Consider the following 27,560-nt stretch of genomic DNA (forward strand, 5'->3'; position numbering starts at 1 on the left):
GCCTTAAGGAGCCGAATAGGCTCTGACAGGTTCTAGATGAAGCTTTTAAGTAAAAAAAAGTAGAAGTAAAAACTTTCACTGCAGGGATTCCCCCACCATGGAACATATTTAAGATTTTCCCAAATCATTGCAGACTGTCCATTGACTGGTAAATATACCCGGAAACTGAATAGTATGTTCTTGAATTGATGAAGTGTCTCGTGTTATGTAGAAATCAATACACAAGAACAACAGGAATATTAAGCTTGGCTTCAGAAAATTAGGATCAATAATATCTTCAGTATAAACAGTATATAAATCAAGGGCCTGGCCATATTAGGTTATGTCATTTCCCTTATGTCAAATTATTCATCAAATGATATATATTTACTCATTTTAATTATGTTTAGAATCTATATTAAATATTTATATTTGTACTAATGAATATTTATCAGAAATACTACATTATATTATTTTATGCATTGTGCACACATACACAGAAACACACACACACACACACACACACACGCACACACACACACACACACACAAGACAAGTTACAGCAAACCTATCGTTACTTGCCGGTTTCTGTCGGTGATTGTCAGTTGGCATGTAAAAGTGTTTAAACTGCGGGAGGAGATACAAACGGCTGTAGATTATAGTGGTGGAGGGCATGGTTCTGGAAGCAATGCCACTGTGTCTCTCTCATTAAGAGAGGCGCTACACACGTGTCCCGCAGAGCCGATTACATCAACCCCCCCCGCAGCTGTATACGGAAAATTGGCTTTTTTTGTTGTTTTGGCAATGGACTCAAAAACAGTTCACCAAGCACGTCCTGCCTTATTTGTAAGCAAGTGTTTCTATTCTCGAGATGAGCTCCCATGGAATGCATTTAATTGGAGCGACGTGGAACAGCAAGCACGCGTTTGTAATGAGCATGAGACACGAATTACGTTTCGACAACACCTAGCAATAAACCCTGGTTCATCTATCTATCTACCAATCAATCTATCAATCAATCAATCTATCTATCTGTCTGTCTGTCGGTCTGCCCCTCCCTCCCTCACCCCCTCCCTCAGCCCGTCTTTGGGCTGAACAGTGCTGTGTTCAAATTCTAACCATGTACCGGTGTGTTTGTACAGTAATTGTTGTTGCTTTTCTGTGTTGTGTTTGTTCTGCACGGCACATTTTGCACACAATCTCCTCACTGGGGCCCTCTCGCAGCAGACAGTGTTAACAGTGGGTGTGGGTGTCCCCCTAGAATCCCTCCCTGCATCTCGAGAAAGGTCAGACCCCCACAGATCCGCACCATCGACGGCACCTCGCCTCGGCATCGAGCTAAACGGCCCGCTGTGGCGCGGCGGCGACGTCCATTCCGGTTCTCCACTTTCTCGCTTTCTTTTTTCGGCCCCGGCATTTCCCTGCCACCTGCAGCACCTTCGGGGAACAGCTGAATGCTGTGCGGTTTGTTTCCACCATTTTGGTTCATTTCTCTAAGTGCGGTGGTACAGTATGCTGAATCGAGGCCAGATTGTCTGCAGGTTTCTCTCTTGCTGTATTCCCTACCGGTTGGGGAGGAGGGGGGGGCTAGGTGTACATGGTTGCAATATGATATTTGATTCATCTCCCGGCTCACCATACATTAAGGCATCCTGTCAGGACTTTCAACATGAAGTGGTTGGAGAGGCCCCTCTTTCTTCCTCATCATCATCCCTCGCCTGTATCCCACCTCTTCCTGCCCCCCTTGGGTGGTGCCCACCCATAGCCTTGCACTGTGTGAGCAGCAGTGCAGAAGACACACACACACACACACACACGCACACACACACACACACACACACACACACACACACACACACACACACACACACACACACACACACACACACACACACACACACACACACACACACATATATAATTAAAAACAACCACAAGATCAGACCAGCAAGCTAACCGTAGCTCAGCCTCTTTGTGGTATTGTGTTGCGTTGGTATGTGGTGCTGGTGGTAATGGAGTGAACCTTTGTGAATCTTCTATGGTTGTTCTGCTGTCAGCCTGGTACACTGACTGTGTTATATGCTCTTTTTTCTATGAATGACAGCGGTGTCCTTGAGGCCTCTCTGAGCTTTTACACTCTTTCTTATGCTCTTTCTTGCTCTCTCTGTCTCTCTCTTTCGGTCTCTCCTTCTCTCTCTCCCTGTCTCTCTTTCTGTCTCTGTTTCCCCCTTTCTCTTCTCTCCCCTCTCTCCCTTTCTGTTTCCCTCCTCCTTTTTCTTTCTTTCCGTCTCTCTCTCCCCTCTCTCTTCTCCTCTTAATCTTTCTCTCTCGTTCTCTCTGTCTCTCTCTCTCGCCCCCCCCCTCCATCTTTCCTGACCCCCCCAAGGTCAGTCTCTGGGAAGGGTTTGGATTTTAATGTGGGAAATACATTCTCTGTGTCTCTGTCCAAAACTCTGTAAGAAAATGTAAATCATCAATACAATGAGTTACCACCACTAAAGTCAGTAGAAGTTGTTTTTTCTGATAGACGTAGAGTAGGCATGGGCCAAAAGGATATCATTTCATTGTCTTAGGTTTCGTATTTGTATCGATATGATGAAGAATTATAATTATTCTCGCATGTGTTAGCTGAAACACCGGCTTGCTGACAACAACTGCTTAGTCTCGATCCCCAGATTTATAATGCGTTATTCCTAGAGGGGGCATTAATTGGGGCCCAGACTTTGAGTGCTATTAAAGCTGTAATCATTCAAAAGATCCCCAGCTTCACAGTATGAATGAGCACCAAACATGGAGACAATCGCCTTCACCGGGGGACAACACAGAGCCCACACTTTGTGTTGTGGAGAGGCCCGGCTGTGTGTGCGTGTGGCCCTCTCGGCTCCTGCCAAGCAGTGGTGGCAGGGCAGGCTGTAGCTTCGCTGCCCATTTCCCAACCCCGGCTTATCTGTACTTTGTCGCCAGCTCTTCAACCCCGGCCACCGCTCGCTCCCGGTCACCTCCCCGCGTGTGTTTGTATCATCTGTTTGCTCGATCCCGTCCCTCGCATCTCTGTCACATGCCGGCAGCTCCGAGAGACGATGGCTCATGGAGGAAGGAAAAAAAGGAAAAAAAAACAGGAACACACTCGCTGAACGCTGTTACCATGGCAACTGCCTCTTGGAGCCGAGCCGGTAGTTCTCTTCACTCGCATGAGCGCTTTCTCTCTGCCTCTCTCTCTCCCTCTCTCTCTCTCTCTCTCTCTCTCTCTCTCTCTCTCTCTCTCTCTCTCTCTCTCTCTCTCTCTCTCTCTATCTCTGTCCCTCTGCCTCTTCTTTTTCCCTCACCCGTGCACAGTCTCCCTCCCTTTACCTTGTTTCGTCTTTCAATCACAATCTCGCTCTGCCCATCGATTGCTCTCCCTCCATACCCCCTCTTTTGCGCTAGCTGCCTTTTCCCCTCCCTTTATCCATATCTTCTCCCCCCCCCCCCTCTCTGTCTCTCTCTCTCTCTTTTTCTCTCGTTCAGATTAACATTTACGTTCTCTGAGAACGAAGGAGGAGTCAGAAGGAGCATGGCTGGGGAAAGGGAACAGGGAGGAGAGGCGGGGAGGATGAGCGATCGAGGCAGAGATGCAGCAGAGAGGCGACTAGGGAAGAGAGATAGAGAGAGAGAGAGAGAGAGAGAGTGGTGCTTTATAAGCCTCAGAGGGGGTGCAGCGAGCTCTGTAGTAGATGAATTACGATGACTGTCTCTGGCAGAAATCAAAGCGGATAGTGTTTGGGAACCGTACACAACACTGGAGGAGGAACAGAAAAAAGACACCTCCTTCACCTCCTCTCCCTTCTCCCTCCCTCCTCACCCTGTCCTCCCTCCTCCCCTGCATGAGTCACAGTGGCATAGCCTGGTGCTGAAGGCCTTCCTTCAGGTCTCCAGGCACTTCCAAGGTGTGCTTCTTTCTTTCTTTCATTCTTGTTTGTTTATCTTCTTCCCCCTCTGCAGAGCTTGGTGTGGGGACTTTTTGGTGATGTGGTGTATAAAACGGGAGGGAAATGCATTCCCAGGACTCTGTGTACACACACACACACACACACACACACACACATGCACACACACACACACACACACACACACACACACACACGCACACACATGCACACAAACATACCGTGTGAGATCCGATCCAGGTTAATCTGGCGTGTATGAATCCATGGGAAGCTTCAATTTGTACTGCCTCTGGTGATGATGTCATGCACTAGGTCTGCTGGTGGAATATTCCAAAAAACAGGAATATTCCATCTTTCGGATTTTAGAACTGTATAATCCCTGTTGGGGGAGGCTTGATACTGTGAGGGCATTAGTTTCATCAGCATGCGTGTCAAAGGGAATAAAACCTTGTAACTGGAAGTGTTCATATCAGGCTGTACCAGTTGAGCTGCACAAGGCCCTCCGTCTCATCTTATCTTCAATGTGGGTGCAATAGTGTTCAATTTATTTGCTGTCCCATGCACCGACGTGTGTGACAATCAGTTGGTTTATGATCGTAATGATCACAAAGGTATTTAGGTGCTCGCTAATGCATCATGCTTGTTGCAACAGTATGAGCAATGACCTCATTGCAAAAAATTGCGAATCATTGATTTGCACTTTATTTAAAGCAAACATTCATCAGCGCGCACAACACTCACGAAGCTTGAAAACGTCCAACATATCAAAGCGCCATTTCCTTTTCCTTTTTATCTTATTCTTGTTATTCACAGTGAATTACTACGATAACCAATTCCTGCCAACACAGCTGACGTGAAACGACGAGGCGTGCAAATGAGCGGAACACCTCGCCATTCTCTATTGAAACACAAACGCAAACGCAGTGTGGGTCACCCCTCAGTTCAATTCAATATCATTGTAATGCAGGGGATGAGGCAAAGCGATATTGTTAATGAAACGCTACTTCCCTCCCAGGAGTAAGTAAAAGAGAAAGAAAAACCAAGAATGTATGAGTTTTGTAGTGTGCTTTGTAGGCGAGAATCTCTTGAGTTTATTTGCGCCTGCAAACAGATGCCCAAACACCTGAATGACGTTGAATCACATGGCCATCTGCAGACCAACCCTGTTGAATCACATGGACCTCTGCAGACCAACCCTGTTGAATCACATGGACCTCTGCAGACCAGCCCTGTTGAATCACATGGACCTCTGCAGACCAGCCCTGTTGAATCACATGGACCTCTGCAGACCAACCCTGTTGAATCACATGGACCTCTGCAGACCAGCCCTGTTGAATCACATGGACCTCTGCAGACCAACCCTGTTGAATCACATGGACCTCTGCAGACCAGCCCTGTTGAATCACATGGACCTCTGCAGACCAGCCCTGGGTGCCCCAGATGGATGTTAACCTCCCGGGACAAGCTGCTGCTGTGATATCTTTCGGACGCCATTTCAGATAAATGGTCAACTGTGATAGAGAACGGCATCCATTCTCATCAGGGATGGTACGGGAATACAGGGGAACAGATGGGGCGATGGGGGGGGGGGGAGTACGGCAGCAACATGGAGCTCACTCCGTCAACCCTGTGTTGGTGGGGAAGGCTCGCTTCCTTGCCATCGCGGGCGGTGCTAAGCCCTCCAGTCGCTATTCCCCTTTTATCTGTGACGTTTTCCTGATCCTCCACAAACTGGTTGCGATGCTGCCTTAGCCAGTCCCTCGACCTCCACCCTTCTCCTCCTCCTCCTCCTCCACCTCCTCCTCCTACACTGCCGACCACCCAGCCTGCTCTCTCTCAGTGCATTACTCTGATGTGATTTGCCGGTCTGGGGGACAGTTGGACCTGCAGCCTACAGGGGTCAAATGGAGATCCAATTATACTCAGGGGTGGACAGGCTGGAGGGGGAGGGTTCTGATTTCCTGTCACGTCTGCCTACACTGTAAATAACACCTGCGGCCCTTCTTTCTCTGCCATGAGTGGGATTGAAGTGCGCGACCGACTGATTCCCTTTTTCCGTTTTCTTTTCCTTTTAACAAACCCAACATTGGATAGAACACATGTGCAGTGGGGTCTGTCGAAGGGTTGGTACCTTAGTCATTCCTAGAGAGACTTTGGTTGTTGAAGCCTTGGGCAAACCAGTTACTCAACCCCTTTTGTTTGGTTCATCTGTAATTCTTGGACCGTGTGTTTCCGACAGACATTTTAATTAGCGCGGTAGATCATTATCCTTAGCTCTGAGGGGTGTTTTATAATTAAAACAAATGCCATGGCTTTGACAAGCTGAATTATGGAGAATGGAAAAACAGGAGACTTATTTTCTGCTAAAGGTGTAGCCGGGCGATAAGTGTGTCTGACTCTGTGCTTAGTTATTGGGTGCGGCTGTGGGTGTTTCTCTGTTTGTAGTTGTGACTGTGAATTTTCAAGGTAGTTGGTGGTGTTTTCGCTTGGCTGAAACATATGACTCTGTTCTCTTGGATTGTAGGTGTGGCTGTTTTCATGTTTTAGTGAGCGTTTTCATGGACCTACCTGTGTTTTTAAGCAATATGGCTATATTTGGTAATTAGTAGTTCTAGTGTTTAGGAGACAATAGAATACAACTTTCTCGAGCCTTGGTCTCAGCCTCAGAGACAAAAGAAGAGCACAAACAAAATCTCCATGTAGAAGGTGGTTGGTGTGGCTAGCTGTAGAGTAGTGTCTACTTTTATGTCATGTTGCAGACACTTTTCTCCAATGCCACATACAGTGAATACTTTTAGATGCATGTCATTAAGGGAGCAGAAAGACATCAAAAAGGCATCACCCAGACACAGACATTGGCGTTCAATCCCGGAAGCTTTGAGCTTGGAGTCGAACACCCAAACACCCTACCCACCACCAGACTATTTGACTGTTTTGTAGTTCTGCCCTTGCAGCTGGGTTCTCTTGTCACCGTTTGGGTTATCTGTGTGTTCTGTAGGTGTGGCTGTTTTCTGTGGCATTTCACTGACTTCCTTCAACTCGCACCTGTGGCTTGAGATTATTTGCATTGTCCTACTATTTTTTTTTGTGAGCAGATGGCGCACTAACAACGCAGCACGCCCAGCGTAAAAGTGCAATCACAGGGGGTAGTGCCCTGAGTCGATTGCTAATCAACACTCTTTCATTTAATTTAGGTTGGTGGTACTTTGCTACGGCAACAGCGCCAGGCCCTGGATTGGATTGTGGGCGGGGAGTGTGACCAATAGGAACAGTGGAGAACATGCAGGACTCTGCATCCAACAGCAAGATGGCCAATCAGGTGAGGCCTACTCCAGTGCTAAATTGACCTGTGTTTTGTAATAAAAAAAGTATATTGTAATGGCTATATGCATATATCCAGAAAATGAATGGATATATGCCCTACAATTTGAATATTCTTGGAATAATAATGGATCTAAAACAAGTCACTGTTGAATACAAACTTTGTTATGCCTCCATTTATCTTCAAACTTACTAACATCTTTTACCCTTGCCGGTCAATCTGACCGCAATTTAAACCTCTAGAAAAGGACAATAATTCAAAATGTTCGTCTGTTTCTTGTTGACTCCCTTAAATAAAACATCCCCCCCTTATTACATCCAGAATACCTATTGCATTACAAATATTCAAATAACCATAAACACTCACCAATTTACTCCAAAAATTGGAAAGAAAGATCTTTCCATTTTTGTAAGGTAACCCCTCTGCCGGTGGTTGAGACGCAACAGAGAATTGCATGGAGAACCCATTATCATGTTCATTCTATGTTGTTGTCCCCTTTTAAATTATGAAAAACTCCCCTCTATTCCGTGGTGTTTTCATAGTGTGTTTCTTCTCTTTTCTTCCAAAGGACCAGAACTCAAAGCATGTGGACAACCACAGAGAAACAGACGACATGTCGGACCTCACCTCGCCAAGCCGGAACCCCAAATCTCCAACAAAGGGCTCCAAGCGCCACAAGATGTCTCCTTTCAAAGTGACCCTGCTGGACTCCTCGGTGTACGAAGGGGAGATCGAGGTAACAAAGTGGGGAAACGTATTGTAAAATAAGCAGTCTGGTTCTGCCGTGTGAGTGTCTTAACCTATGTGTGGTGGCAATTAGTGTATTAACCTATCACCTCCGTTGCATATTTATCCCACCCATCACAGGAGACGTGATTAAATGTCAGGGTTCCGGGACAGTCGCTAATCGGATTTTGCTTTGACATTGTGATCCGATGAGCTGGAACCACATCCGTGACACGGGCTTGGGCTTGTGGCGTTGTAATTGGATTTCATAGGTTGGAGTGGACAGAAATCCCGCAATGACAACAATGTGTAAAGATAACTGCTTCTGTAAAAGCACTCCCCATGTCCATTTACGCCCAAGTGATCCCGACTTCGTATTGTGCAGAGTTTGGAGCGGTGTGTGCTGCAGTTAGAGGCCTTGACGCCGCACATGGTGGAATGAAGCTCCGTTTATTGGTTCTTTGACAGACTCGGCCCAGAACAATTCTCACTCATGGGCAACCTTAGGAGCGGATCAACCAGAGGAATGAGATGAGATGGAGGAGATGGGAACTGAGCATCGATGCTATGCGGAGCACAACATAACACAATACTTTGCCTTTTATTTGAAGAAAAATGTTAAAGTTATAGAATTCAAATCTCATCTTATCTCATATTAAAGGTCAAAAGAATGTACATTTTTGGACTAGAGAGCCGGTGGCTCTCATAAAAACAGGTCTTTTTTATTTATTCTGAGAGAAGTTAGGGGCCTAATTGACAACATTGTCGTGTCTGAAACAAGCTCTTCTGAGTGGAAGGGTCACATGACAGATCGCCCTCTCCTCTGAGTAGCTGTCCAGACACACCAATCAGAGCACAGCACCCCTGTCAGCCTCCACTATCTCTGTGGTCAAAATGGAAGAGACCTTGCTTCTATGTCAATGGCTCTTGGCTCATCACTGAACAGACAGACAGACAACCAGCCAGACAGCCAGCCAGCCAGCCAGCCAGCCTGGGCCATGGTCCACCTATAATCAGACACAGCGTTTGTTTTTGTCTAGACAGGGGGTCCACACAGGTACATGTTCTCAGGCTGGAGATGATGGTCCCCCCCACTCCCTTATCCGCTCGGACGTTTTACGGTCTAAATCGCCTTCCATCTGAGGTTACTGACAAATAGTTTGTTCTAATCTAACGAGGGATATGTTAAAAGCCAGATGCAGTCAAGGAGAAAAGTGAATAGAAAAGTGAATATCTTGAGGATACGTGCTGCCCTTAGGATATTTCCACAGTAGTCCACGTAACCTTGTGGGTGTTTGTGTGTGTTTGTTGTTTGTTACGATGAGCCAGTGAACATGAAAGACTGTTTGTGCACGTGAGTGTCTGTAAGTGTTTTTTTATGTGGTTTGTGTGTGCATGTACGTGATTGTGTATGTACTTGGATACCTGAACGTTGGCTTGTGTGTGCTTGTGCGTACGTACGCGAGTGTTTGAACTTGAGGGTGGGAAAGAGAAGAATAGGAAGAATGCTACACTTGCATCACCACAGCTCCACTACAGGAACAATGTAGGTCCTTCTCTGGTCGCCACAGCACTGCTTCTATAACGAGGAGATTAGGCCGAGACAAAAGACGGCGTGCCCTGCTGGTTCATTTCCTCCAGGCTCATCTCCTGTCCTTACAGTGGTTGGCTCTTGTTGGCCGCGCCACAATCAGTTGACAAATGAGCCCCCGCACCCTTGTGGCGACCCTGCCTCTTCTACTCTAAGCCTACAGGAACTAACACCCCTCTCAATGCAGTGACACACACGTTGTTCGAGTTCTGTCCGCCTCCACACAGCAAACACACACACACACACACACACACACACACACACACACACGCACACACACATGCATGCACACACGACACACACATACACACACATTTCTGTGCATGCACATACACACACCCACACCCCCCCCCCCCCCCCACACCACACACCCACACACACACACACACACACACACACACACACACACACACACACACACACACACACACACACACGCTCACACACACACACACGCACACACACACACACACACTCTTGCTTGGTCTTCTTTATTTCTATCTTTAATTGCAGGGGTGGGATGTTAAATCTTGCCATGTCATGACCCCACTCCACAGAGCTCCAGCCTCCACAGCTGAAGGGTGGCGTGTGGATGGCAGGCCCCCCCCCCCCCCCCCCCCCCCCCCCCCCCCCTGAGGAAAAGACACTCCCTAACTAACCTACCCATGGGCTCATTAAGTTAGGATTCATAGGTGTAGGGGGTGCTGCTGTTAGATGTGGTGTGTCAGCCTGTGCATGTGTGTGTGTGTGTGTGTGTGTGTGTCTGTGTGTGTGTGTGTGTGTGTGTGTGTGTGTGTGTGTAAGTGTGTAAGTGTGTAAGTGTGATTGTGTGTAAGTGTGTGTACCTGTGGGGATGTGTTAAGGTAAGTGGCTCTTCTCACAAGGCCGCCAGACAGGTAAGAACAGGGTGATTCATTCCCAGCTTCCGAATTTTCATTCCCGGCTCCCTCTACATTTTTCCATTGCAATGTTTTGCTAAGATTCGGTCCGACATCCCCCTGCCCTTTGGGTTCGTCTCCAGGGGCGACAGCAGCTGGGGGTTATGGGTATGAGGATCTGAGGAATAGCTCCCTGGTCTGGCCTCGTCAGGCCATTTGTTTGTGTGTAATTTCGCCGTCCGGCACTAATGGCCATAACGACCCCACGGAGCGTGTGCGTGTTTGTGAACGTCTGTGGGGGCGAGCGCTGGCCAAGATGTTTGCGTTTGGCAACATACTTGTTGTTACCGTTAACACGTGCACTAAGGGGCGGTGATCGCAGTGACTCACTAAATAGATAGTGGCATTGCTTTTGTTGTCGTGTTATCCCGTGGAGTCACGCTAATGATTATTTATCTTACTCTTTGAACTGCTGCATTTTCCATTGTTTGCTTTTGCTGCTTTTCTCTGGTTTCAGGTGAGGTCACCTACCTGAAACCCTTTTCTGCTTAAACAATAATGCACAGGAGGATATGTCTGTGACACATAGTAAGCTTTGAAAATGTTTTGAGGCAAAGATGGTTCAAACTACTTCCTGTCTTCCTGGTTTACCCATGAACCCATTTTCTGCGTAACTTCGCAGAGGACTGAACTCAGGGTTTTGGCGTGTGTATTTATCTAGACTTCTTACAACGTTTACCCAACAGCAAAGTGATTTTGGAAGGAAAAGAGGGATAATACAGTATCTGTTTCCTTGGCAACCATTTGCTCCATCTTCCTGTCACCGCGGAAACTGGGCTCCAGGGTAGAGGAAGCTGTGTTTCCAAATTGAAGCGTCAAGATTGTTTTTTAAGGCAGCTTAGGAAATGCGTGTGTGTGTACGTGTTGGTGTGTGTAGGTGTGTGTGTGAGATGTAATATTCATTCTTACATAGCGTTATTTGGTTATTTATTGTTTGGTATTACTTATGCAACAATTACTGTCACAATCACAGTTGCTGCCTCTGTTACAAATGACAAATTACACCAAAGGTCGATCAGCGAAGTCACAACTTTTCTCTGTTTTGGGACCTCAGTGGTGGAACGAGCTCCCTACCGATGTGAGGATCGCAGAGTCGCTCACCAGCTTCTGCAAAAGACTCAAAACTCACCTGTTCAGAGTTCACCTCGACTCTGCATAGAAACCAATGCACAGCCACCATTGAATGTTGTACGTCCTGGCACTTGTACATTGCACTTATTCAAGGTACTTAATTGTGTAGCATCTACAGTAGCTGCTATCATTGCTTTACACGGGGAATGGGTTAGCCTAGCAATTGTAATACTTGCACTTGGTTCTATGAACATCTTTACTGTACCGACAGCGATATATTGTTTCACTTCTTATGACAAATGTACTTATTGTAACAAATGCACTTATTGTAAGTCGCTTTGGATAAAAGCGTCTGCTAAATGCCCTAAATGTAAATGTAAAAATACCATGTAAGTGTCTCAACCGCTGTGTTTGCTGACAGTCCAATTCAGTCAATGCTTAGAGTGTGTTTGGCTTTGGGATCCTATTTTGCTTCCCTGAAAGGTAAAGAGCATACCAAAATTCGTTTTTTTGCTCATTTATGAATATTTAGGAGATGTAAGGGAGTGGGAAATCCACCCATTGATCATAGGACATTGATCGTGGCTGATTAATACGTCACTGCAGGCAGGCAATTGGCGAACTGCTTATTGGTGATACCGATATGATGGCCGAGTAGTTTGATAAGTGCATCGTTGATTTCAGTCAGCTAGAACACACCATTAACATCAAATTGAATCACTTAGATGGAATGAAGACACATTTACACAATACAACTATATTCAAGCAATGAGCAGGTGCCAGCCACAGTTCAGTTTATCATCCAGTCAGTTGTTGAAACTTCAGGCTTTTTGCGGAATTTATCCAAAAGACTCAATTATTTTCACAGATTGATGCTAAAATATAAGGCGCAAAACAAAATATTCTGGTTTGGATCCCTAATCGTTCTAGCCTACCTGCAAGAATCCTTGTGTCCAATTCTGCATCTTCAGGACTGGTTCATAAGACTATATGTACATAAATACATGTCAGACACTTTGGATGACAGCTGATAGTATAAAACAGCATTGAGTTCTTTATTGTGAATCCATTGCAGAGTATTTTGTGTAGTATAGAAGATGTTCAAGGAGCAAGCAAATTTAGTTGTTGTTAATGGTAGAATATGAGCAATATCAGATATGTATTCAAGCCTTGAGAGGCCATCCGGACCTCTTAAGTTCACATTCTCTTTCTCTCTGCAGATCAGTCTGGCCTTGAGCCCAGCTCCCAAATAGGTCAAAATGATAGGGCCAAGAAAATCAATTGCTGCACATCCACGGCCGGACTGATATTCATTGCGAAACGCAAACTTGAATAGCCGGATGGTCTCACAAGGCTATATTTATTCAGAGGCTTAATTGATCTTAAGGGCGTCTCAATTTTATAGCCCTCAACATTGCTTGCTCCCCTCGACATGTCAAAAATGAGAGATGTCTGCATATAATATCACGCCCCCTCAGCACACTTCATTTCAGAGTCCATTTTCTCTGTCAAAATATGAGATGCCCTCTGACTGTTATAGCGCTCTCCAGGGCAGAGCTGCTTGCAAGCGCTTAGCATCATGAGGAAGGCTAAGCAGTCATGACGGGTGTCTCAAGGGGGGTCTGACCCACCAGCCATCACCACCCACCATCGACAATCGCCCTCTATCGTAGGGCTTTAGTGCTGGCCGACCAGGGCTGATCAATACATAACACTTGGGTATTATTTGGAATATGATTATCTGCTCAGCCATTTAGAAGATGCTTTCCAGAAGACCTTTCGGCTCGCGGACAGAACAGTGCAGCGGCTACTTTTGGCCCCAATATATATAGGATATATATATCCTATATATATCCTATATATATCCTATATGTTCTTAAAATGTCTAATTTATGCAAATTATTATTTTCTGTGTGAGTGTTTGGCACTTCTTGGCGATGCCTTCCCCTCTCTTCTACACTGGCACTGTATTGGTCACATCTAATTAACACAATTAGCTTGTAAGGATCACGCTTGAAATGGCAGAATGGACCCAAGTGTGTTGAGGACCCTACTGACCAAGGATTCCGAGCTCAATCTTTTATTTTATACACACAGAACAGAAAGCACTGTTATTTACGATCATTTCTGAGAAGTGAACCTGCTCCGTAGTGTGGATTCAAAGGCGTGTTAATCTGTTGAATGTACCCGTATCCTTGCACCTTTGACACACCTTTTCGTCCCTTCTTAAAGCCAATTCCTTTTCCCACCGAGATCTAACAAGCCGCTTCTGTGCCTGTACAAGGACATGGGATTTGAATGTGCACTGCAAGTGTTTGTTTATTTATATTTTCGTGCAAGTTTCTATTTAAACAAACTTCTATAATGTTATTGTCTGTGTCTGTGTGTGTGTGTGTGTGTGTGTGTGTGTGTGACAGAAACACTCCAGAGCACAGGGCCTGATGGACATGGTGTGTGAACACCTTAACCTGCTGGAGAAGGACTACTTTGGCCTCAGCTATTTAGACGCGGACACACAGAAGGTAAGTCAGTCCTACTACCATGGAAAGCCCTGACACACACTCACAGTCACGCACACACACCAACACATGCACTTCGGTAGAGTATTCCATAGACTATCACTCGACTACAATTATATAGTAAACAAAACATTAGCATTTAAAATGTGTAAATCACAGGTTTTGTTATTCACAGACACAGAAGCCCACACATGAACACAGAATTTGCTAAAGCACGGTCGCTACGATTTAAAGTATGACGGTTCCTGTCAAAGTCTTCTCAGTCTAAAACATCATAACAAAAAGACTCCAAAAACTCAGGAGTCTCAGGAGTAAACAAGGGAGTTCCTGAGGGCCACACACCCCTGCCCTCCCCACATACATACACACCTTGGCATTCTTAATGCGCAAGCCTACATCCTTACCCCAAAGTCCTGTAGGACCTCATTACGTGACTCGTAATGGGGCTGTCAAATGGCAACCTTTGCGTGTCGGTTAGCATCAAAAGACTTGTTAAGACACTCTGGCTTGGACTGCATTGATCTTACCCCCAGCCTAAGGGCAGGTATGCACTACAAACACAATGGAGCAGTACACAGACTACCTCTGTCCTCGTCCGGGGAAGGTGGGGGAGGAGGTGAGGGGGAAGGGGGAATGTCGAGAAGTGCACAGGAACAGACGTTTATTTTGCCCGACGTCTGGGCTGCATCCCACTGTCCCACACGGTGTGTGAAGCCGGGTGACAGGTCATGACTTAATGGCAGGTGTCTGGTTCACCCAAGCGAGACCCAGGACTTACAACAGCTGACGGCAGGTCGTACTCTATTTCTTCTTCTTCTTCTTCTTCTTCTTCTTCTTCTTCTTCTTCTTCTTCTTCTTCTTCTTCTTCTTCTTCTTCTTCTTCTTCTTCTTCTTCTTCTCTGCCTCTTGTCTCCTTCTATTGAGCTGTCTATCTCCGCCGCTGTCATAACCCCTGGAAAGCAACAAAAAGAAAGAATAAAGAAAGAAAGATTTTGCTGTGGTATTTGTCAAAGTTAAACCACACTAGATTCTGCTTTTCCCTCACCCAGGCTTATACTGTATAGTGGTTAGATTAACCGTTTTAAAATAACTCAGTTCAGCAGCATGATTAAACATAGAGGCACTAGCTTGCCTCTATGTTAATCTGTGTGTGTCTGTGTGTGTGTTTTGTTTAACGGGAAGCTGGGTTTGAAGTCGTCCGAGAGACACTTCTCATTTCACCCCCAAGATGGCTATGATACTGCAGACCGCCTCATTCCCCTCCCCTTCTCACCCCCAGTCTCTTCATCCCCCCCCCCCCCCCCCCCACCCTATTCATCTTCTCCCCCTTCTCCCCCCTACACCCTCAATCCGCGCAGCTCATTCCACACTGAAGGGGTTCTGATGCACGCCTGCCAAAAAAACTGTTTTCTCGAGGCGCTAAGCACCTAAGGCTGCAGCAGCTGGTGGGTTGCTGGTGTTGGTGGTGGTGGTGGCGATGGTGTCCAGGATCCTGGAGATCACTGTCAGATCACTATGAGGAGCGATGCATTCCAGCACACACACACACTAATTTCTAATGTGGCAGGCACGCGTTCGCCCTGACACCTGCCCATACGTACGGCTGGAGCAAGCGAGGGTGAAGCCAACAAGCACACCCACCCACACACACACACACACACACACACACACACACACACACACACACACAGAACAGACAACGTTGGTGAATGATGCTGTCATGTAAAACTTTAGACACAAGGAAGCTAAGGAAGGACTATATCACAGGTGTCTAGAGATGTATCAGGACGCAATCTAAAGTCTTGTCTTGTCCAGCACATCCAGGTTCTGGAAACATCCCTATCCTCATGGAACAGGCACGGGGGGCAAAGCAGGCCGCCTTTAGATGTTTTTTTTTGGTACTTTGCTTTGAAACTGGCTTTGATGAAAGGAGGGATGGCAAACTTGAGTGCGCATGTGTGTTGAATGGCATGCCGTCATCGCCACCCCGCACACACATCCAACCCCTCCTGAGGGGCAGAGAGCTAATCAGCGGCGGTTGTTTAGTGGCAGACAATGTAGGGTACAGATGCCGAGGGGAAATGAAGAGACTGTGTCTTTCAGCAGGGTGTTCAGGTGTCTGTCTGTGTGTGTGTGTGTGTGTGTGTGTGTGTGTGTGTGTGTGTGTGTGTGTGTGTGTGTGTGTGTGTGTGTGTGTGTGTGTGTGTGTGTGTGATGTGTTTTCAATGTGTGATGTCATGTCTTTCAGAACTGGCTGGACCCCTCCAAAGAGATCAAGAAGCAGATGCGTAGTGAGTTTCTTATTCATTCAAAATATTGTGCGACTATTACTGATATTAATCAGTGATCGTCAGATTTATTTTGCTTGGTTTCTTGGCTGCAGTTTGTTTTCAATTCGTATCACATTTTTTTAAGATCTAGAATACAATCTATTTCAATACAAATTAAATGCAGAATCATTGTGGTACTCTTAATTCATACTGCAATATATTCCTGAAACAACCTTGTGCTATGATAAATAAAGTAATAACCACCGATTCATATTTCTCTTCTCAGACACCCTGTGGCACTTCGCCTTTTCAGTCAAATTCTACCCCCCAGATCCCTCCCAGCTGACCGAGGACATAACCAGGTACACACACACACACACACACACACACACACACACACACACACACACACACACACACACACACACACACACACAGACGCATAAAACCGACACATGTATACACACGCACACATTAATGCCTGTACAAATTGGTGCATAAAAGCAGCCTGAGATGGGGCGCCTTTGAAGTGTCTCTCGAGGAGCTTTCTACCGCACATGATTAACCTGTTCATTAGAAAAGGAGACTCACTAAGAAATTCTGACCCCCCTTGCCCCACACCTGCCTACTCCCTCCACAATCCATTGTGGGATTATTAGGATTTGAATCGGAGTAAAGTACTGTGGATTAGCTCACCAAGACATTCCTCTCAAAGCTACACTTTCTACTGTACCAACACCCTCTTTCAATCTGCCACCCCCAATCAACTACCCCTCCAACCACCCCTCAACCTCCCCCTTCGCGCCTCCAACCAACTGCCCCTCCCCTCCCCCTCCCCACCAGGTACTACCTGTGTCTGCAGCTGAGGGACGACATGCTGTCGGGCCGGCTGCCCTGCTCCTTTGTCACCCACGCCCTGCTGGGCTCGTACGCCGTGCAGGCCGAGCTGGGCGACTACGACCTCGACGAGCACGGCTCCGACTACGTCAGCGACTTCCACTTTGCGCCCAACCAGACCCGCGAGCTGGAGGAGCGCGTCATGGAGCTCCACCGCAACTACAAGTACGGTGGTTCACTCCCAGCCGTTTGAATCCCATGACAATGACCACAATATCTGTACCCTGGAGCAAGAGATGCCCTAGCCTAGCGCATACCCTACTAACCAGCTTATTAATCACATGCATGCCGTCGCTGTGTGATGGCCTGATAGTCTGGGGGTAAGGACTAAGCTGAAAGGTTGTTGGTTTGATCCTCTACAAGTCTTCCTTTTGCCATTCTTGAGCATGTTTTCTGAAACACTTACATTATATATCATGTACGCCGCTGCTGTGCGATGGAGTCGTAGTCTAGACTCTAATGTTTAGGGTGTAGCTGAGGGGGTTGTAGGCTGGAACCCCAACAGTCCACCCCCATGTCCACAGCCAGGCAGTAGGCGTCCTAGAGCAAATTGTCTTTACTCCCATCTAACCAGTTGAACTAGGCAAGAAGTCCAACTCCTACCTGATTATTTGTGTCGGGTATCGCTTATATTTCCCGGTAGGTTATCTTAAATAAAATTATCTGCTTAATATAACTAAATAGTACTATTTCATAAAGTTATTTCTTTTGCACTCAATTGTGTAATGTGGATTTTATTTTTGTTTTTGTGGCGAACTTTAGCATTTACCTTTCCTGGATCATATTTATAAGAAACATTATAGTTAACCCGTAGCCCTTTCCAAAGTGCACTTGATGTGTCATGTTCTCAAAGCATGACAGCAGTCGTACGAAACAACATCCGGTACTTACATACCAATTAAGTCATTTAAGCTCATGCTTTTATCCACAGCAATCTCCTTCTGAGTAATCATAGCATTCCATCGGTGAGAAAGACATGTTTAAGTGCCACACGACCAAGTTCAAACAAATACGAGCGCAGGATATAGCTGCAGGAATCCCACCAAATTGGCTGGTAATTACCACACATGGCTATGTAAGATAAGCATATAGGCATGCTATCACAGTGAGTGGCAGCTGTGGCAGATGGATGGAATGGAGTCAAGCCATTCAATTCAGTCCTCATCATACATGTTTACTTTACATGTCTCCCACCTGGCTCGCTAGAGGCATCACGACAGGTGTCGGGCCCTATTTGTTCAAGCCGAATACCTCCTTGTTTGGTTGATGGTGTATTATTTATGAGATTGCATCAATAAGAAGTGCTGACAGGTGGTATCTCATATCTCATTTCGGCGCCCAGTTGGAAGTTTGCCAAGTCCTCGACACTCTCTTCGCTATAAATAGGCCTTCTTTGTTGGCAAAAGGCAAAATCTGTGTCATAGACGTGTAGACGGGTGGTCATAATAATTATTATTACTCTAATAATAATTACAGTAATATCAGTTATAACTGTAAGTCAGTAATCAGAAATCAGTAATATATCTTTTAAAAAAACAGTTTGCAAAGTGTTACAATAAAATCAAAACAAGGATTCATAGCAATACAAGCGGTTGAAACAGAAATTAGGTTACTGAATCGGTCAAATAATTACGTAAAAATCAATATGAAATCTGAAAGCATAATGGAATAGTAGTCGGTAGGGGGCACGGGAGGACTTTCAGAAACCCGTGGTGGAATTCATCAACTGTATTAGTGAGGTAACTCCTCCCGCTGGGGATCTGAACCTTGCTGCATATTATGCGATTTGGGGAGAGAAATCACGTAGGTTTTCATTTATCTTGTAACAACATTAGCTCTGGTATTCCACAGGGGCATGACTCCAGCAGAGGCTGAAATCAACTTCCTGGAGAATGCTAAGAAGCTGTCCATGTACGGGGTGGATCTCCACCACGCCAAGGTGAGGATGTTGTCCTTGTTATTCCATTCAAACATGGCCCTTGTTTACAAATGATCACCCGACTTGTTCACTCAGGCGCACTGCTGTTGTTTACAAATGCTCATCTTCCTTGTTTACAAATGCCCACCTTTTCCGTTTACAAATGTTCGTCCTTCTCGGTAGTACATTGGTCTCTAACTCCTCTTGTCTTCAGGCAGTCACTCTTTACGTTTACATGTATGTACCGTTCTTGTTTACCAATGCTCGCTGTGTGATGGGTTGCTGCAGGATTCAGAAGGGATTGACATCATGCTTGGTGTCTGTGCAAACGGGCTGCTGATTTACCGAGATAGGCTGAGGATCAACCGCTTCGCCTGGCCCAAGATCCTCAAAATCTCCTATAAAAGGAGCAACTTCTACATCAAGATCAGGCCGGGAGAGGTAAACTTTAAATCCATCTGGTAATTATGGTGATAACCCCACATCGTGAAGACTGTTTGAACTAACTTACACTCCATAGCTGTTGGGTATCATCTCTGTAGCTACTTTGCTGTAGATACACTGTAACGACAATGTTGTTATTCAAAGGGGAAGGAGGCTATGGTGTTTGACCCCAAGAGGTTCAAACAAGGGGCGATTTCAGCCGCCCTTAAAATGTCCAGTGATCTTTTTTTCTACAATAAAGATAACCACTTTGAGTAGGCTTCATTCAACCTCTAACGGATGGTTTTAATGAAATCAGAATGGAAATTGTCAAAAGAACATCTATAACACACGATTTACAGGATATGGGCCTATCAAGTCATCTTCGTCCTGGCTGTCAACCCTTTTCCCTAGCGAGGAGCCTATGTGATAAACCATGGCAGATTTAGCTGAATGTAAATCTTATTTGGGCTAAGGCCCCCCTAAAGGTCAAGTGCTAGCATCGCCCCTGGTCTGACCCCAAATGTCCGCAGTTTACCTTGAGGCATCCTCAAGCAAGATCCTTGAGCAAGACACCACACCACTAATTCTGCTGCTTGTATGACACATATGACATATTTCAATAAAGATTTACTGCAAGTCAGTTAAATGACTAAAATATAAATAGCAGCATGTGTCCTTCATGTGTTGTGCTGCAGCAGCGTAGCCTCCGCGGCACGGCTCATGGTGACATGCGGTCTGGGCCGGGCCCGGGCTGAGCCCCTTTTTACGGAGCTATTGCAGCTGCAGCTAACATCAGAGTGCAGGGGGGGAGGAGGATAAAGAGTATAAATACTAAATATAATAAATATAGAGATGCTCTGTACGAAGAGGGGATTGGTAGTCTGTTTGGAGGCAAGATAGTCTTGCGGTCTTGCAGACATGGACCATGGGCTTTTAAACGCGCCTTTGGAGGTGCGCGACACGAGACACATCTCAGAATGAACCGCGCACGAGGGCTGGGATTACCGCATTATTTTTTTGTGTAGGCTCATGCAGTTCATGCACGCCGACTATTAATTTGGTTTCAGGCATCCATGAGCAAGATACCCTAACCCTCTACCGGTTCTTAAATTACAACATGAATTGCTTCGATACTACTAAATCAAAAGTGCATTTTAAAATGGAAATAGTAAATTGCTCTGTTTGTCTGTCATCCTCAGCCCATCCCAGTCTGCTACGAACCGTTGGGTTCGGTCAATCGATCAAGCTCAAATGGAAGAGAGGGAAATGAAAAAAATGCATTTTACTTGCAGAACAGACTTTAAACAGGATTTAAATTGACGACCGGGGAAGAGAGGGATAACTTCACCAGCACAGTTTTAATGCCCGCTGAGAAATCGTTCTTGAGTTGCCCACCTGAAGACTGCTTCTCAGAATACACAATGTGTCAATGGGGATGCAAAATGGGGAACAGCAGAAGGCGAGTGGTTATTCTTCTAGCGTGGCGCTATACCTTGTTGCTGTTGTTCTGCCTTCTGTCATGTTCTGAGACCTAACATAACGCCACGGTGGACAACACGACAAAAACACATACTGCTGTTCTATGCAGGCAAACTACATTTATTTCTTTCTCTCTCTCTCTCTCCCTCTTTATTTTTCTCTGTATCTCTTGCTCAGTATGAACAGTTTGAAAGCACCATTGGTTTTAAGCTCCCAAACCACCGAGCTGCAAAGAAGCTGTGGAAGGTCTGCATTGAGCACCACACCTTCTTCAGGTAAACCTCCCCTCCATCACTTTCGTATTAAGATTTACTTTTTTTGCATGCATTACTCTGTGTGGTCTACTGTGCAATGTATCCCTGTATCTCACTGTGAAATATCGCTATAGGGCTTTTACATTAGAATGCAACATGGGGTTTTGGTTGGTGATACTGTTTTGGCAATTTTGTGACTCAAGAGAGTTGTAGTATTTCAAAATCTTAAAAATATGTGAATATACCGTAGCCTAGGGTTCTGAAGGATGTTGTTTTGCCACGCTTGGAGATGGTCATTGCGATGTGACGTCATGATGTACAAGCCCTATGCATGACAATCCTGACGCATCACATTGGCGCATGAATGCACCAATGTGACCCAAAGCAACCAAAAGACTGACCCTTTCGTTGGGGTTTCCTTCAGGCTGGTGTCTCCAGAGCCCCCTCCCAAGGGCTTTCTGGTGATGGGCTCCAAGTTCCGCTACAGTGGGCGGACTCAGGCACAGACCCGGCAGGCCAGTGCCCTCATAGACCGCCCCGCCCCTCACTTCGATCGCTCCACCAGCAAGCGGTACCTACTGTCACGGAGCCTGGACGGAGGTATGCAGCGTGGCCGTAATCATCGCTGTCTTCATCGTCATGTGTTTTGCATATATAGAATGACATCGATCAATAATCAATAACAGCTTTCTTTACCGTGTGCACCATGTTTTGCCATAAAATGTTATCCAACTTTAATCCTAGCTAGGTGTGCTCTATGTAGCACCTCAAGAGATGTTGCAATCAGAGCAGAGAGAAACCTCAAATCGAAACATTTTAAATACCAACAAATACATACAAATTTGTTTACAGATTTCATTGTTGACACAACCTACGGCACTGATTTGATTCCATACGTCTTTAACCCTTGACCCCCCCCCCCCCCCCCCCCCCCCCCCCCCCCCCCCGCCTCCAGAGTTCTCCCGGCCGGTGTCGTCCATGTGTGAGAACCACGAGGGCCTGTCCCACCGCAGCGTCAGCGAGCACCGGCGCCTCCACAGCCCCTCGGTGGAGGAACCGGAGACTGAGATGGAGCCTAGTCTGGACCAGGACCAGGACCAGGAGGAGGAGGAGCATGAGCCCGCCTCCCTGGAGCATGACCGCGACATGGACGGCGAGCACACGCCCAGCAGGAAGAGGGAGATCAAGGTAGTGGTGGTAGTGTTGACGGTGGTCCCTCTCTCTCTCTCTCTCTCTCTCTGTCTCTCTCTCTCTCTTTCTCTCTCTCTCTCTCTCTCTCTCTCTCGCACTCTCTCTCTCTCGCTCTCTTGCTCTATCAGCGAGAGCTGAGTTTTTATGGCTCTGAAGGGTACAGCTGGGTTGAAGCTCATTAGTCAACCTTCCTCAGAGGTTGAGGCGATTGCAGGGATGTCCAGGAAAGTGCATGCAAGGCAAGGGTGGAAGGATCACCTCCTGAGACACAAACATTGACCCTTGTTGGCCATTGAACCTGTAGGACATTCACCTTGTAAGAGATTGTGGTGGACTTGCAGTAAGCCAAGCCACCATCCACTATCTTTTACCTTTTCACTCCTGTTTTATTTTGCTGAATGATGGGATCTTTTCACTTATTTATTTATTTGAAGCCACATAGTTTTCCACTATGTAAAGCATCTTTGAGATACTTAATGAAAAGGCGCTGCACAAGTCAAATTAATTATTGTTATTACTAAAATGATTAATCATACTCACACTAAACAGCCTAATATCATCTCTCTTATATTTTCTTGTGAAAATGTGGAAAACTATACCTTATTTCCCTCTTGAATCTATGGGATCTGCTCACTAACACGCTAACAATCTATGATTTCTGTCCTTTCCCGTTCTGCTGGCTGGGAAGGATGAGGCTGACTCACCAGTTGACAATAAACAGGAGGTACTTGGTGTCTGGTGACCTTCGCCTGTCTTTCTCTTTATCTGTTATCCGTCTGTCAGTCTGTCTATCTGCCTGTTATCTGTATGCTATCTGTCTGCCTGTGTGTTATCCCTCTGTCTCTGTTTCTCTCAGCCTATGGCAAGCTGTCGTGGCGTTTCTGAATTTCTGTCCATCCATCTTGTCTGTCTCTCCTCTCCTCTCTTATTCTCTCTTCTCTCTTCTCTTCTCTTCTCTTCTCTTCTCCTGTCTTTTCTACCCTTCTCGTTCATGTTGTGTTCTGTTTACAATTGTTACGATACCTTATCATGGTATCTCGTCACGTACAAGGCCACTATGCCACGGCCACACACCACACGTCTTTGCATTACCGTGAGGTACAAAAATATTGCTTGAGATTGATTTTGCTCTTCACAAATGAGGGCTATCGAAATCCATACACTCTATGCACTGATATACAAGCGCCTTGTCTGTCAGACTGAAACATTTTCAGAACAAACCGTTTGACCTTTATGTCGTATCCTCTGCATAATTTTCAGACAATGATTACACTCTACTGTAGTGTCTCTGCATCACCTTAGTGTGTGTTTGTGTGTGTTTGTGTGTTTATTACTGTCCAAAATCTGTCTGTCTGTTTATCTGTCTGTCTTTTGATCCATCTGGCTCGTTGTCCGTCTATTGGTTGGTCCAACTCTCTGTCTTTTCCATCTGTCTATCCGTCCATCTGTCTGTCCATCTATCATCTCGCTGACCCCCTGTCTCTACCTCTCCCCTTCCTACTGATCTTCTCCTTTCATTTGTCTCCATGCCATCTCCTCCCCTCCTTGTCCTGTCCCAACTCAGCTGTCTCAGTTGGACCAGGAGGTCACCCCAAGACACAAACAGGAGGTACAGCTGCCTGTCTCTCCCCCCCAGTAGAGTAGTATGACACACCCAGCCACTCCATCTGCCTGGCATGTCCTCTGTGATCCACCTTTAGGAAGGCTTTCACCTCTGTGTACCCACAGCATCAAGTTTGGTTGCGAGTGTGTTTCGATCGAGTCCCTGTGCGTTACAGTTACCGTCAGTAACTATTCTTGACAGCTGGGCTGCCCATATGCCTCACCCAATCAAGGGGACAAGTGCATTAGAGTCACTTAAATCTTTTTCCATCAACGGCAGAGTCAACCATGCCGGGGATCAAACTAGCAACCTTCCGGTTACGAGTCAACCTGCTCTCCCTCCTAAACTAAGCTGACCCACCTACCAACTTGAAGTGCACTGTACTCGCTAATACACGCCAAGGTACTGTTGACCAACTACTGCCTGTAGTTGGTCAACAGTACCACATGAACGATTGAGTTTTAACTGCTGTGTTGAACAGCAGTTGGTCAGACTAGGCGAACACAACCATTTAGGATGTGTTCCCTTGTGCGTCCCCTGGACGTGGGAAACACAGGAGGGGGGCTGTACATTCAGGATGGCTCGCTTCAGGGCACCACTCAGACATTAGACTTTAACAGCTGATATTCACTGGCTGGAAGATGCTGGGTGGCAATGGGCCGGCTGTTGGTGATGTACGATAATATGTCCTCATGGAAATTTTGCGAAGAATCCAATGCTGCATTTGATGCCAGATGATATAAGTATATTCTGAACTGATATGCTGCAACATTGTGCCAATGTTTTTTTACATTTAACAATTGTTTTGGAAAGCAAATAGAGTTTGGGTGTATATGCAAATACGTATGTATATATGTATATATATATATATATATATACTGTAGATATATATGTAAATAGATTAATATACAACTTTAATTGTATTCACATCTGTGATCATATACTCACTTACTTCTATTCCAAAATGTATACTTCATTAACACAGTATGATATGCTACAGAAGTGTGGATTTTAGCAGAAACCGTAAAAGTCAGTTTGCATATAACGGACAGTAACGGACAGAAGGATTACTATTAAATCAATTCCTCCACGTGAGGCAGTGTCTGTAAATGTCTGCGTGATCAGTTTAAGTTGTGTGTTGTTGTGTGTGGCATCTCCTCCCATGACCTGTTCAGTTCCCAGATCATCTTATTTCTCACGCCCATCCAGTCATGCATACTCAAGGTGATGTTTGTGATGTGGTTGGAAAGACATGTCAGAACTCATGGCCTATTTCTCCCTCCTTGTCTCTCTCTCTATCTCTCTCGCTCCGGTTTCTCCCTCTGTGACTCACTCTCTTTTGCTTTTTCCTTCTGTCTCTCTGTCTCTCTGTCTCTCTGTCTCTCTCTCTCTCTCTCTCTCTCTCTCTCTCTCTCTCTCTCTCTCTCTCCCTGTTTCTCCCTCTCTTACGCTTTATCTCTCTCTCTTTCTCTCTCTCTTTTTCATTCTCTCTCTGTCTTTCTCTCTGTCTCTTTCTCACTCTCCTCCTGTTATTCCATATCATCCTGTTTCTCTCCTTCTCTCCCTCTCTCCCTCTCCCCCTTCAATCTCTGTCTCTCTCGCTCTCTCTCTCTGTCTCTCAACGTCTCTCTCCCTCCCCTGCCCAGTTCCTGGACAAGTCGGAGGACGTGATGCTGAAGCACCAGGCCAGCATCAACGAGCTGAAGCGAGCCCTGAGAGAGCCAAACAGCAAGCTGATGGCCCGGGAGAAGCGGCTGTCCGAGACCTCCTCGCACGGGGGCACGCCGGAGCGCAAGGCAGTGAGTAGCCGGACACATCCCCCGGTCCACGTCGCCCCAAAGGACCCACCCCACTGATATGTATACAATACATTCATGATGCATTAAGTCCATTACACATTATTGTAGATGTCGGACTGCAGTTATATAGTGCTTTTATCCAAAGCGCTTTGCAATTTTTCCTGACATTCACCCATTTATGCACACATTCACACACTGACGGCAGAGTCAACCATGCAAGGCGACAGCCAGCTCGTCGGGAGCAGTTAGGGTTAGGTGCCTTGCTCAGGGACATCTCGCCACTCAGCTAGGACTAGCAACCTTGCGGTTAGCAAACAACCCGCTCTACCTCCTGAGCTACTGCCGCCAAACTTGAGAGATGTGGCAGTGAAACAAAACCCATAAAGAAAAGAGGGGGTTGGGGGAAAGCAGGATAGCATGGTTGTTAGGGTGTTTGTCTCCCTAACAAAAACATCCTACGTTGGATCTCCGATGTCTCCAAATGTCTGCTACCTGTAAACATCCTTGATAAAAAAAGATTCTCTGTTTGATGCTTTGGATAAAAGAATTCGGCTAGAATGAAAAGATAAATATACCAGAAAAACATAAATGCTTGATTTTTCCCAAGTACAGTGTGTATGTGGGGGGTAGGGCGGGGGTGGGGGCGTAGCAAGTCTCTCATGTTTACTCATGTTTAGACCAAGATCAACGGAAAGAGTTTCATATTTTGAGATGGACAGATACCACAGGAGGCTACACAGTGTTCTCACGCTCCAAACCACCATCAAAGAACAGAACAGACGGTTTGTCATACCCTTGTGACCCTGCCTAGTGCAAATGGGTTGTTAAATACTCTGCAAGCTTAGCAGACATCTATAGCTACCACATTGCAATAACATCCAGATTTCTGGAGAGGGTAGAATCATAAAAAGTCATCAAAATAATCATTTTGAATCCACTTTGGACTGCTTGAGAAGAGGGTCGATGGCAGAGTAACGTCTCGGGATAACGATTGGTCGGCAGAAGGAATATAGGGCCGAGTGTCTGCTTGATTGAACTGGTGAGTTATGCCAGGTGTATGACTGTTGAGTTTCTACTTTAATATTTTGAGAAATTTGCGAGGAAGAATCTGTGGAAGAAACCGATCTCCAAGCCCTGAAAAATCCATTAAATTTCGGCGCAGTTGCCTAAATGGTGGCAATTAGTGTACTTTTATTCTGTGGCTTATGACCGTGGACAGATTCTTTAGGGCAAGTATTTTGACTGCTTATTTTCAGGGCTCACTGTCTGGGACTGTAATGGGCTTATCGACTTGGTTTATTCGCTGAGTCAAGGATCAGAGCGGTGTTAGAGCGATGACTTATTTCCGAAAACTTTGAGGTGAGAGATGAGACGACGACACAAGACACAGAAAGGTTGCATAGAGATGTGACTCAGGAGTTTGTAGAAAAATAGATCCTAATAATAAAGTAACAAATTATATGACCTTGATATGACATATGTCCCTTTCTCTCTACAATTGAAAAGTGGTAAGTTAGTTAATATTTGCATTGCCAATTTAAAAACAAAGTCTGATGTGCAAATCTCCTGTCTTCTGTACTGTGTACATTCCTTTGGTAGTTTTGTATCCTTGCAGACACACCCCCTTCCCACATAGTGTATTGCAAATCC

The 27,560-nt window shown here is 45.9% G+C and overlaps 1 protein-coding gene across 4 annotated transcripts in view; it reads left to right on the forward strand.

The window, feature by feature from the left end:
* LOC307084086 (band 4.1-like protein 1) overlaps positions 1–27,560 on the forward strand; it is a 71,152-nt gene that overhangs the window by 28,622 nt on the left and 14,970 nt on the right. For all 4 annotated transcript variants that reach the window (XM_079748244.1, XM_079748246.1, XM_079748247.1 and 1 more), the window contains exons 2-13: positions 7,101–7,225; positions 7,797–7,964; positions 13,972–14,076; positions 16,322–16,364; positions 16,630–16,705; positions 17,187–17,405; positions 19,092–19,179; positions 19,447–19,599; positions 21,241–21,338; positions 21,742–21,917; positions 22,273–22,505; positions 25,758–25,910. In XM_079748244.1, the coding sequence (XP_079604370.1) occupies positions 7,187–7,225; positions 7,797–7,964; positions 13,972–14,076; positions 16,322–16,364; positions 16,630–16,705; positions 17,187–17,405; positions 19,092–19,179; positions 19,447–19,599; positions 21,241–21,338; positions 21,742–21,917; positions 22,273–22,505; positions 25,758–25,910 (1,551 nt within the window). In that variant the 5' untranslated portion in view covers positions 7,101–7,186. The remainder of the gene's footprint in view (positions 1–7,100; positions 7,226–7,796; positions 7,965–13,971; positions 14,077–16,321; positions 16,365–16,629; positions 16,706–17,186; positions 17,406–19,091; positions 19,180–19,446; positions 19,600–21,240; positions 21,339–21,741; positions 21,918–22,272; positions 22,506–25,757; positions 25,911–27,560) is intronic.

The sequence above is a fragment of the Pollachius pollachius genome (assembly GCF_949987615.1).
Source record: "Pollachius pollachius genome assembly, chromosome: 12".
Taxonomy (NCBI): Eukaryota; Metazoa; Chordata; class Actinopteri; order Gadiformes; family Gadidae; genus Pollachius; species Pollachius pollachius.